General features: G+C 28.4%; 3 protein-coding genes across 3 annotated transcripts in view; all 3 read left to right on the forward strand.

Moving 5' to 3' along the window:
• LOC113367402 (bifunctional polynucleotide phosphatase/kinase-like) overlaps positions 1 to 4370 on the forward strand; it is a 9210-nt gene extending 4840 nt beyond the window's left edge. The window contains exon 3 of the mRNA XM_026609013.1: positions 3646 to 4370. Within this exon, the coding sequence (XP_026464798.1) occupies positions 3646 to 4370 (725 nt within the window). The remainder of the gene's footprint in view (positions 1 to 3645) is intronic.
• A 592-nt stretch (positions 4371 to 4962) lies between these two features.
• Positions 4963 to 6495, forward strand: LOC113366319 (DPH3 homolog). The gene is made up of 3 exons (XM_026607909.1): positions 4963 to 5135; positions 5216 to 5290; positions 6460 to 6495. Exons 1-3 carry the CDS (start codon positions 5028 to 5030, stop codon positions 6478 to 6480), a joined length of 204 nt encoding a protein of 67 aa, XP_026463694.1. The 5' UTR covers positions 4963 to 5027; the 3' UTR covers positions 6481 to 6495.
• A 94-nt stretch (positions 6496 to 6589) lies between these two features.
• Positions 6590 to 11665, forward strand: LOC113366317 (DNA-directed RNA polymerase III subunit RPC7-like). Its single transcript, XM_026607907.1, has 4 exons — positions 6590 to 6773; positions 7299 to 7430; positions 7487 to 7623; positions 11372 to 11665. Exons 1-4 carry the CDS (start codon positions 6594 to 6596, stop codon positions 11604 to 11606), a joined length of 684 nt encoding a protein of 227 aa, XP_026463692.1. The 5' UTR covers positions 6590 to 6593; the 3' UTR covers positions 11607 to 11665.
• The last annotated feature ends 1750 nt before the right edge of the window (positions 11666 to 13415 follow it).

Consider the following 13415-nt stretch of genomic DNA (forward strand, 5'->3'; position numbering starts at 1 on the left):
TTATTGAGACTTTTCATCGAGGAGCTATATCCTTTGAGTAAAAATTTGCTCAACTAGCCCCGCTATACCCTACGTGTATGATATCGGGTATAAAGTCGATATTTGTGAATCATCTTACAATTTGATTAAAACATCACAATAGTTTTATAACTAACTTCAATTTAACAATATCTCAATCTCAATGAGCAATAGTGCCAAACAGATAAAACGTATATTAAAACTAGTTGGAAGTGGCATTTTAGACAAAAGACAAAGTTGCATGAACTTCTCGAAATGTTTAATAATTGACTCAATCGACCAAAATTTAGATTAAAATGTATAGATAAATTATTAAATTTAAACATTATCATTTCCATTTGATATTTCTCTAACACATTTATTATAATTTAATTATAGTAATTATAGTGCGAAAAACGTGCTCGTATATCCTAAAATTCTACTATTTTTCCAAATTATGGCTTGGTCGATTTTTTTGCAAACCTAATCGCGTCTCATCCTAATCGAATTCATTCCAATAGTTTTCAAATTTGTGCAATTCAAATTTTGACTTATCACATCACAAAAATACTTTTTACCAATTCATATATTTTTTCATACTTTGATGAATTTTTAAAATTAAACTATTGTCGCAGGGCCGTAATATTTTAGTATGTTATTTTAGGACTATGATAACTGTGAACAAAAAAGTTTCATCGCATAGTTACTATATAACATCTTTCGAATAGTTTTTGAAGTTTAATATCAATTCAGAATTTGAGAAATGCTAATACTTATCGAGTTACATCAAATGGCTTACATCGAAATTTTTGAAATCGGTTAAGCCGTTTTTGAGAAAACGTAGACGAAAGGTCAAAAATCGGCTGACACACAAATCCATACATACACACACATATACTTTTTCCAAATTTGTTCTCATTCGATTCAGAACGGCTTGAGACGTCGAGAAAACATAAAAAGAGAAGTTTGTTTCATCAAAAAATCCGAATCGCTAATTTTATGTTTTCGACGTTTCAAGCCATTCTGAAGCGAATGAGACCAAATTTGGAAAAAGTATGTGTGCGTGTGTGCGTGTATGTGAACAGATTTTTTGCCGTAGATCGACGTTTTCTCGAAAACGGCTGGACCGATTTCAAAAATTTAAAAGCCATTCGATGTATCTCGATGAGGACTATTGTTTGTCAGTTGTGCGACGATCGGTTTCTTCATAAATCGCAGAAAAGTGAAAAATACTCCGAGTTAACGTGTTCGTTCGTTCGTTTCCAATGATGTGTAATAAATCCACTCGGAATACTTATAATCACTCATAAATCAATTTATTTTTTTTATTGATTAAGTCGATCATTTACACATTTCGGGAAGTTCATGTAACTTGCCTCAAGGCAAAATACCAACTAGTTTTACATTTGGATCCCACGATATACCTCGAAATGATAATTACTTAAAATTTTTAACTTCCCGAAGGAGAAGTTTATGTTTTCATCAAAAAAATCCGACTCGCTAATTTGTTTTCTCGGCGTTTCCAGCCATTCTGAATCGAATGAGACCAAATTTGGAAAAAGTATGTGTGTGTATGTATGTATGTGTGAACAGATTTTTTCACAATTAATGTTGTCATAAGAACAACCTCATCATTTCGACAACGGTTTCTAATTGTAAGTATATTTTAATGGCATATTTCCAAGGGTATATTGCAGGATTTCAGATACGATCTTGTTCAAAAATTGCATAGAGATAATTGGTATATGGTAGAATCGTTAAAGCATTATTAGGATGTAGTGTATATCGCCTATAAAAAATTTAAGGGGTGAACTTTATGTTACGCCTCTGTGCACGTGCCAAACACGTGATAACAATTGCACAAAAACGTATCACATATAATATCTAACATTTTTTTTGCATTAAGCATTATTAATTTATAAAATACGATTTATCGCTTCAGCAGTGGCAGAAACGTTCTATGTTTTGTAGTTATATTTGTTTTTGTAAAATAACTAATCTTTATTACTCGAATTTTTATTTTGAAATAAACCTACATTTGGAATAGAACATTATAGTATATCGTAATGGAATTAACGATTTAAAATTTGTCATTATGCTTATGAGCTATATGATATAACATATTTACTCGCCGACATTTATTAACTTTGTTTATTCACATAAATGTACTTTTCAACTTCCCGTAGAGTAAGTTATATAGTGATCTCAATGAAAGTTTTTGCATATTTTTACGTTTCAAGACCTAAACATTTTGGCATATCATAGCGAAAGAAATGCGTTAAGGCATTCCAGGTTATTTTGTTTTTTATAAATCAGGACTCCGACTAGTTTAAAATTGTAGCACAACAACTAACACTATTTATACTAAAACAAAGATTCCTATATCGAATGTCTTGAATGAAATTTGTTCTACCAAATTAACTGTCCACACTGCAAAAATCAATTAGCCAAAACTTGGTTTGTAAAACGACTTCAACTCAAAAACAATTTTAAAAATCCTAAACAATTTAAAACCATGCTAACGAACCACATCAAAATGTAGAATTTTTACCCGAGCATACTCCATTTTGAGGAAAATTTATTGCAATAAATAAAATGACCTCAGTCTGATGTGCGAATCCAATATCTGTTATCTGGACAGTATTTCCAGATTGCTTCCAAGGCAATGAAAAACGTGCAAATACCCCAATCAAAATTAGTTTCATACCATGTTGGAATCTTGGTAATTTTTTTTAATCTTTTATTCATTAAGTCACCAGCTAGTTCATATATATTACAACATTATTTGTGAAAATTGAAATAAAAATTTAGTTTTTAACTTCCCGTAGGGTAAGTTATAGTAATCGCAAAAACTCCAAAATGAAAATTTTGATGTATCTTTACGTTTTAGGACCTTCTGAACATTTTGGCATACATAGAAAAAAATAATTGGATAAAAAAATTTGTCCACGATTTTGGGCGCACGGATCAACCAATTTGATCCGTGAATATTCGATGTCTTGATGAGGAAATGTGCTGATTAGTTTTTGAGGAAGGCGGGTCCAGCGGCTTGGGAGTTATGGAGCAAAAAGTGCTAAAAATGTAAGTTTTCAAGAGAACGGATCAACCGATTTAAATTATTCAAAAAACATTTGATTCATATTGACGAGGTGGTGCGCTGGTTAGTGCTTGAAAACACAGATTCAGCCGTTTCGGAGATACGGAGAAAAAGGGCTAAAATTTCAGTTTTTGAGAAAGCGCAGCATCTGACTCGAATGAAACAAAAACATTTTGTTTGTTTGAAGAAACTATTAGTTTTTTGGAAAAACAAAAAAAAATAATTTAGAAATTTAAAAAAAAAAAAAAAATCAAATATAGTATTTCAATTATAACTCACTATATAAATAATTTTAACTTTGCGTTTCAGTATACATAATTCTTATGTTAGAAAAATAAAATAAGATTCTTTAGATCGAACTCCGCTTATTATTATTTTTTTTTTGCTCTTCTTGTAAACATATTTATAATATACGTTGTCATAAAATGTATAATGTATAAACTCTATATTTTCTAGTCTATAAAATACGAATAATGAAAGTTGCAATATTTAAATAACATATATAATGACTTATTGGAAAACATGTAAAAATTTTCGACTACTTCATTAAGGTACGGAAAGTTCCTGCAATGGTACGCTTATTAAAACAAAATCTGGTCTAGTTTTTGCAAAGAATAAAGATGACTGGCAAATAGCCTTTAAACAAATACCAAAACATTTGAAGGAATTGGAAACACAAGGATACAAGCTTGTTATATTTACTAACCAAGCAGGCATTGGTAAAGGAAAAACTGACCCCAAAGAATTTAAGGGCAAGGTTGAAGCAATTTTAAATAAGTTAAATATTCCAATGCAAGTTTTTATTTCAACCACAAAAGAAATTTATAGAAAACCACTTACTGGTATGTGGAAAAAGCTGACAGAACAGAAAAGTTGTGGAGTTTCTGTATCCAAAGCAGATTGTTTTTATTGTGGTGATGCAGCTGGTAGACCAGATATATGGGCACTTGGCAAAAAAAAAGACTTTTCTGCTGCAGATAGATTAATGGCAAAAAATCTGGGAATTTCATTTTACACACCTCAAGAACACTTTGAAAAAGCAAAAGTAGTACAGTGGAATAAACCAGGATTTGATCCTCCTTCCTTAAAAAATTTGAATATTTCTAGATTTGACCCACCTAATGCAAAACTAATTCAAAGTGAACAAGAGGTTATTGTTTTAGTGGGTTGTCCAGGGTCCGGAAAATCTTTCATCAGCAAAGAACTTGTACAACCTGGATATGTTCATGTAAATCGTGATACATGGGTAGTTGGCAAAAATGTGTTGCAGCAATGAACAATGCTTTGCAGAATGGCAAAAGTGTGGTTGTGGATAATACAAATGCAGATAAAGAATCTCGCAACCGCTACATTGTTGGGGCTGGAAAAGTAAAAGTTCGTTGCGGTGTGATCATTGCAGACATAATAATATATTCAGAGAACTAACGGATAAAACACATGAGGAAATTAAAGATATGATACTTTTTTCTTATAGAAAAAATTTTGTTGAACCAACATTAAGTGAAGGTTTTGCAGAAATATTTAAGATAAATTTTATTCCACAATTTGATAATAAAGAACATGAAGAACTGTATTATATGTATTTATTGGAGAAATAAAATTGTAGAAATGTGCTTTAAGGCGCGATGCCATCACCACTAGTAGTTTTCATAGATAAACAAGGTATGAATTCATCATATTCTAATATTGTCTAGGCAATGTGTCTAATTAAAAAATATTCATGTAATATAATAGTTGACCTGTGTTGCCTGGCAAATACAAATTTACCGCCAATACTGTCGGATGCGGAAAACGATGCCGTGTGCAAGCATGCGCGTATGACGTTGACAGCCAAGTGACAGCTAGCTTTGACATCTTCGTCAATCCGCATTAAATTAACCTCACTTTATACAAATGTGCTCATGTGAATCTGGAATAAATAAATTAATAAAATATGCCTGTATATCACGATGAAATAGAAATTGAAGATTTCGAATTCGACGAAGAAGACAATACTTACTATTACCCATGTCCTTGTGGAGATAGTTTTCAAGTTACTAAGGTATTTTAGCGGCATGTGATTTTCACTTATTTCCTCTAAAATGAATTTACTTAATATTTCATACAGTAAAATTACTTTAGGAAGAATTACAATCAGGTGTGGAAATCGCCACTTGCCCCAGCTGTTCCTTGGTTATCAAAATAATCTACGACATTGTAAGTATACATATTATTTATTTATTTACTCAATGCACATGGCAACTATGCAATATAATTGCATTTTTATAAATTGCAAACTAAGAAATAAAAACTAAAGAAAACAGATGAGAAAATTTTAAATTCATAAACAGCTTTTAAAATATATACACAACACTTAATATAAACTACAAATATGCAACGATAAATAGACACTACTATATGAAACTCTTAATAACTTTAATTGTTTGTTATGATAGTCATTTGAGGATAAATTTTTTTACTTTTAATATTTGTTACTGACAGTCTAAATACATGAATCTGAGATATTATATCATATATAATAAATCTTTAACATATATAATATTCTGATCATTGGAGCTATAATTTGACTTCGATTACTAAGAGGTCTTTTTAATTAAAATTGACTTTATTTTGTTAGAACTGTATTAAATTGCCTTTATTATATATATATATATATATATATATATATATATATATATATATATATATGTCTACTTATTTGCTTCTTTTGTAAAAATTGCTTGATGTGTACTATTATTTTCTAACTCAAGTTAATTTAGGATATGATTATTATGATACTTTTGTCCATTTTATTTGCCAGTGAATCCTTTTTATATTATTATAATACCAATTTGTACACAGTTGCTTTGGTTAATTCGATCTTTAGCATTGCATTAATTGCTTTTGGTTTTTTATGATGATCGTGGCTCATAAAGCTTTTCATTATTGATTGTTTGCATTACATTTTCTTTAATAAATATACAATGTATCTTTAGTATTATTAAGGAACTGGGTTGCTAGTTATCTTGCGTTTGCGAGCCAATGATTTACTAAAGATTGTCAATTTTTCTTTAAAATCAGATAAACTAAAATCATTATAAACAGAAGTGTTTTTCGATTATATAATTATATTTTTGAAATTCAGTGATTGTTATGACTCATTGTCAGCCATAGAAAATATATAAAATAAGTTATTCTAAGAAATAAATTTACTTAAAGTTATCTTCTAAAATTTTAAATACTGTATATAATCATTATATATATATCAATATTCATATTACTATTACCCAAATAATCATTCATATTAATATATAATCACATACATATCTCAGTATTTATATTAAATAAATATTAGTATGAATTGAATAGTTTTTTTTTGTTTTTAGGACAACTTCAAAAAGAATTAGAAGAAGAAATTGAACCTTCTAGAAATACTTCAAAGACCATTGAATCAAATTAGCACCGAATGAAAATATTTTTTTTTTACTTATATATATATTTTTATAAATTTTGAAGAATTATGGCAGGCCGAGGTAGAGGTAGAGGTAGGGGTGGCCCTGGTAGCAGCATGAGTTTTACATCTGATCAATTAAACGCAATGGGTTTAAGTGGACCTGCTTTAAGAGCAGAATTAAACCAAGCCATTATTGGACCTCCATTAACTTTTCCACCATTGATGAATAAAGCTCCTCCTGTCACAGTATGTCAATCAACTATATATTTAACTGTTATTATTATTAACTATACATCAACTATATATTTAATATTAAAGTTATGTAAACAGGTATTCAAATAATATGTAGATTGTTTCTCAAATCTTTCTCAAATTTGATTATAAATTGAAAAGTTTGTATGAATATTAAATTCATTGTTTCATATAAGCATATTTGTTGTATATATCATTTTCAGATATTTTATGCGTAATTGTAATTTTATTACCAGGATTGGTTTGCAAAGATTAAATTTGAGCCTATATATTTCGAAAACGCGGGTCAAAAGTTCTAAATTCAGGACAATTGTTGCTCTTAAAAAAAAAACTGATAGTAGGTTAAAAACATGCTTTACCCAGATCACCTTACTGTTGCTTCATATTTTTACTTTTAAAGACAAATGCACTCTTTTGTGAAATTAACTATCTGTTTGGTTATGTGAATATGTTATAAAAGACATATATTAAATAATTTGTTATACATTGGTCAAATTATTAATTGTTTGACTATTACAGATTAGTCCCTTAGAAGAATATATATTGATGTTAAAAAGAGAATTAAATGAATATTACAAAGAGAATGCTATCATGCCTAAGAGTAAAACTGTAGAGAAGTCCATTGTTCAGCCTTATGGTAATCGATATGCTGTGAGTATATGTAATTTATTTGTCGGAAATCAGTTGAATAACTTCATTGCTTCTAGGAAATTCTAAACAAAACACAAGAATGTACATTTGTTTGGAAACATTTGCCATTAGAACTGAAACCAGGAGGAATTAAGAATAGGCAAAATATTAAATTAAATGCTAAGAAAACAAAGACAATTGACATTAACTCCAGGTGAGTTTTTTCAAGCTATCCATATTTATAATATTGTAGCATTGTATAATTGAAATAATGTCGTCTTATAAGGTTATATGCCTATTTGATGAATTTGTAATATGTCTCCATAGGAGGTTTTAAATTGAATACGGTAGAAAAAATAAATCCATCAACATTTGCTCTAAATAGTATAAATGCAAAAAATATGCTTGCAGAATATATGCAATGAACTCACTTATATGTAAAAATGTGATTATCAATGACTTAAAAAAACGTATTTACGTTTATGAAAGAAAATATGTTCATTAAATATAATAGATTAATTTCCAATCTAACTTCCATATATCATGCACCCAAGCAAGTCGGGTTAATTGACCCATTATTATGTGTTAATGAAGCTGATTTCCTAATTGGCTTTAGTTTTTTTTACTTAATGTTATTCGTCTAATCAACACACTCATAATATATACAGGTAACCCCCGCATAACGCGGTAGTTAAGTTCCAAATTACGAATCCGTGTTATACGGAACAAAGAACTAGTACAAAAAGAGGGGTTACGTTTCAAGAATTCAAAAAAAACAAGCTACAAATCATGATTTTATAATAAATATTGTTATATTTATTGATTTTATAAGGAGTAATGTACATTACATGAATTATGTTTTTTTTCGTCATAATTAATAAGTAAGTGCTATCCAACACGATCCTTTTTTTGCAAGATATCTCCATCATCCAATCAGTTTTCTACACCTTAGATCCGTGCATTATTTTTTGCAAAAAAATATATTTGTGATTATTGGCTTAGATATTTATATATAAGCAAGAAGATATTTATATATTTACCACATACAAAGTTATCTTTATTTAAATTTTATGCTCATTTTATTTAAAGGATCTTTGTCTAATTGACTAATTGTTTAGATAAGCCTAAAATTTCTATAGAACTATTTTTGCACTAGTTTCATCACATTTATTGAGCTATTGTACTGTGATTTTACTAATTTTAGATTAAATAAAGTTTGATTTGTATAGGTTTTACTATATTTTTTATTTTATGAGAGATTTGCTCAATTGTGAAACCGTGTTAGAGCGAACCCATGCTTCAAAAGTACCGTATTATAAGGAGGATAGTGTCAAATCTTAAACCGTGTTAGAGCGAATCCGTGTTATAGAAGTATCGTATATGCGTGTATATATATATATATATATATATATATATATATATATATATATATATATGGCTTATCATATCCGAAGCCAGATCGGTTAGGATTTGATTCCGCTTCATAGAGTAGTTATATCCACTTAACAACCCCACGACTCTGACAACTTTGAAACGTTTAACTTGACACAAATGTGTTCTATAATGTTTTATTAACATATCTAAGGATTTATTAAAACTTTAGAAATCGTTTACAAATAGTTCAAACATTTTAGATCATTTTTTTAGAATAATTACTGTTTTATGCATACAAATATCAAATTGATGGGTAACCTGGGAATCAAAATCATTTTTATAATTATTTTTGAAGAGAAAATATAGAATTCTTTGAATATGTTTATATTTATATGTAAATAATGCAGTGAACCTTATGCATGAAATAAGAACAAATCTGTGTATAATATTTTTCACAAAATAATACCTCACATTATTTTATTATTTCCTCTCCGAGAATTAATTATACATTTAGGTTACTATTATATTAGCATACTATTACTTTTACACAATAAAATACCATGAAATCATAATTTTGTAAAAGTTATAATAGTAAATATTTTATAGCTGGGGTTGTGTATACCATTGAAAGAGGTCATTTACGGACAAGCATTATTATATACAGAATATAGAATACAAAATAGCATATTTTTGAGACATTATATACCTAAAAAGTCCTAAAACTGGCTGTGAGGCGAGAAAAACACCGCATCTTTCGACCCAAATCTTTGTATTAGTAAAAAATCTCAAGCAAATATCTGCACCAGTTTAGGGAAGTCGGATATGACAAATCCTATGATACAACTCCGCTCGGAGTGAGTTACCAATCTCTCTCTCTCTCTATATATATATATATATATATATATATATATATATATATATATATTATTATATATCGTAATATATATATATATCGATATATATATATATATATATATATATATATATATATATTATATATCGTAATTCAAAAGTGAATGTATTAATGAAAAGTTCAGTAATAATATATTAGGAACTTTGAATCTCGAAATGTGCCAATTCAATTTTAATGCATGCTAATTGCTTGCTTATGGCGTTTCAATTTAATCGTTGACCGCCGAAATTTGTAAATTTTTGGGTGTTCGTTGTGTACACGTGTGCCTTATAATTTTCAGATAGTTTCAAAATTATTCGTCGTTGTCGCCCAAAATTCTAAACTTTCGGGTATTCAAGAACTATTTGAAAAATATCAGTTGGAAATCGTGCTAGTTAGTTTTTGCTAAAAATTGTCTGGTCACTTCATTGTTATTGTTGATTTTTCCGCGGTGTTAATGAAACTTTCCATATTTGTTATTTTAAACTAGTTGGTATTGGTATTTTGCCTTGAGGCAAGTTACACGAACTTCCCTATATGTGTAAATAATCGACTTAATCAATAAAAAATAAATTAATTTGTGAGTGGTTAAAAGTATTCCGAGTGGATTTATTACACATTATTGAAAACACGTTAACTCGAAGTATTTTGTAAAAGCAAATTATCAAAAATCAATAATTTTTATGTTTGAACCAGTTTCCGTAGGACTTCAATGGTTTGGTATGCTCATTAAGACCAAGTACTCTACAGTTATTCAAATAAATAGTCTAATTTTAAATTTAACAAACGTCAAAAAAAAACTACTCATGAATTTTTAAAATTATACTACTTATCGTAAGGCCGTAATATTTCAGTAGGTTCTATAGAACCATGATGTATATCGCCAAAAAAAGTTCCATGAAAATTGGCTTTAATTTTTTTTCAACAGTTAATTACAAGAAAACGGCACGGTAGATTTTCACAAAACTTTCCAAAAACTAATCAGTATTATATCCAACTAATATCTATCGAACAGTTTTTGATTTTTTTTAAATCGATTCGGTAGTATAAGCTTAAATCTGAACGGAAAGTTTAACACTTTTTTACAAATTACAAAGGAACGGCTCGGCCGATCGTCGCACAAAACTGAGAAACGATAATTCTCATCGAGATACATCAAATGGCTTTTAAATTTCTGAAATCGGTTCAGTCATTTTTCAGCAAACGTTGATGAAAACCGATACTAATTTTTGCAATCTTTGGCGAATTGTTAAAGTTTAACGAGTTGTCGTAGGGTCGTAATATTCTAGAGTGATCTATAAGACTATGGTTTTTACCGTCACAAAAATAATAATAATAATCGTCGAAAAAAATTGTTTCTAATACTTTATTATAAGTAAACGTTCTAAATTCAACTTTATTAAAGTTGAACTTAGAACATGTATAATAGAAATTGGAATTCTAATTTATTATTTCTTAATGACAAACGAAGCTTTTGTTCTCAAAATAAGTACATAGTTGAAACCTTAGTAAAATCAATTCTTATTAAATTGATTCAATTAATTACACATATTGGGAAGTTTATGCTTTCTTTAAGGCAAAACGCCTAATTCAAATTTATTATTTTACAATGTTTTCTTTTTCATTACAAATCTGTAATTTGCTTTAACACCAAAAATAGTTATTACTAATTTAAGCAAGTGTTAATTTTTTCCAGACTAAGCATTCTGGAGCAAAATGAATTGCAAGGTGGAAAGAAACGTAAGTTAGATGATGATGATTTAGAATTGTTAAATAAGGAAGATAATGATGTTGAAGACAAAGAAGAAGAACTGGATGATGAGCATCCTGATGAAGAAATGGACACAGGAACAGATTATGTTTGTGATTACTTTGACAACGGGGAAGCGTTTGATGATGAAGATGATAATTTAGATGAACCTTGTTTTTAAGCAATATAATAATTATATTTTGTGAAGTTATTTTATAAATCAGATATTTTATAAAATATCCCCCATTTGTGTAAAAATTGTACATAGCATGTAAATAATTTTTTTGCTTACTTTTATTTTTTTTTCCCAATTTTTTTTTCCAAATTTTTTTTCCTAAATTTTTTTGACCAAAAATTTTTTTCCCAAATTTTTTTCCCAAAAATTTTTTTCCCAAAAAATTTTTTTCCCAAATTTTTTTCCCAAAAAATTTTTTTCCCCAAATTTTTTTTTCCAAAATTTTGTTGCCCAAAATTTTTTTGACCAGAAATTTTTTTTCCCAAAATTTTCTCCCAAATTTTTTTTCCCAAATTTTTTTTTCCAAATTTTTTTTCCTAAATTTTTTTGACCAAAATTTTTTTGACCAAAAATTTTTTTACCAAAATTGTTTCCCCAAAAATTTTTTCTCCAAAAATTTTTTTCCCAAAAATTTTTTTCCAAAATTTTTTTGACCACAAATTTTTTTCCCAAAATTTTTTTTCCAAATTTTTTTTCTCAAATTTTTTTGACCAAAAATTTTTTTCCCAAAATTTTTTTTTCAAAATTTTTTGGAGCAAAAATTTTTTTTCCAAAAATTTTTTGACCAAAAATTTTTTTTCCCAAATTTTTTTTGACCAAAAATTTTTTTTCCCAAATTTTTTTTGACCAAAAATTTTTTTTCCCAAATTTCTTTCCCAAAATTTTTTTCCCAAAAAATTTTTTTCCCAAAAAATTTTTTTCCCAAAAAATTTTTTTCCCAAAAATTTTTTTTTTCCAAAATTTTTTTGACCAAAATTTCTTTTCCCAAAATTTCTTTTCCCAAAATTTTTTTTTCCAAAATTTTTTTGACCAGAAAATTTTTTTGACCAGAAAATTTTTTTTCCAAAAATTTTTTCCCAAAATTTTTTTTTCCCAAATTTTTTTTTCCCAAATTTTTTTTTCCAAATTTTTTTTCCTAAATTTTTTTTGACCAAAAATTTTTTTCTCAATTTTTTTTTGACCAAAAATTTTTTTTTGACCAAAAATTTTTTTCCCAAATTGTTTTTCCCAAAAAATTTTTTTCTAAATTTTTTTCCCAAATTGTTTTTCCCAAAAAATTTTTTTCTAAATTTTTTTCCCAAAAAATTTTTTTCTCCAAAATTTTTTTGACCAAAAATTTTTTTTACTAGAATTTTTTTCCCAAAAAGGTTTTCCAAGAGATATGGCCAAAAAAAAGTTGAGTTGGTATGGCCTGTTTTGGCGTAATTGGTAGAGTAATGGCTTCGTACGAACAGGGTAGCGAGTTCGAATCATATCTCCAGCTAAAAAATGGAATTCAGCAGTGTACGATTAACATTGTGGTATTTATTTATTGTTGAATAACACAGTTAATATTTAGATATAACAAACTAACAGGTCACATGGCCAAAAAATAGTTGCATAGCCATGGCCTGTGTTGGCGTTATTGGTAGAGTTATGGCTTCGTATCAACAGGGTACCGAGTTCGAATCTTACCTCCAGCTATTAAACGGAATTTAGCAGTGAGCCTAACGTTGTGGTATTTATTTATTGTCGAATAACACAAAGTTAATATTTAGATATAACAAACTAACAAGTTATAAGGCCGAAAAAAAGCATAATCCATGCGGCCTGTGTTGTCGTAATTGGTAGCACGATGGCTTCATACCCACAGGGTACCGAGTTCGATTCATACCTCCGGACACAAAATTGTGTACGAGGCATGCACGGAATCACATCCGGTCGTATTTATTGTTGAATAACACAAAGTTAATATTTAGATATAACAAACTAACA

Source organism: Ctenocephalides felis, unplaced genomic scaffold (genome assembly GCF_003426905.1).
Source record: "Ctenocephalides felis isolate EL2017-DRISC unplaced genomic scaffold, ASM342690v1 CF-g0.4_SCAFFOLD_01170, whole genome shotgun sequence".
Classification (NCBI taxonomy): domain Eukaryota; kingdom Metazoa; phylum Arthropoda; class Insecta; order Siphonaptera; family Pulicidae; genus Ctenocephalides; species Ctenocephalides felis.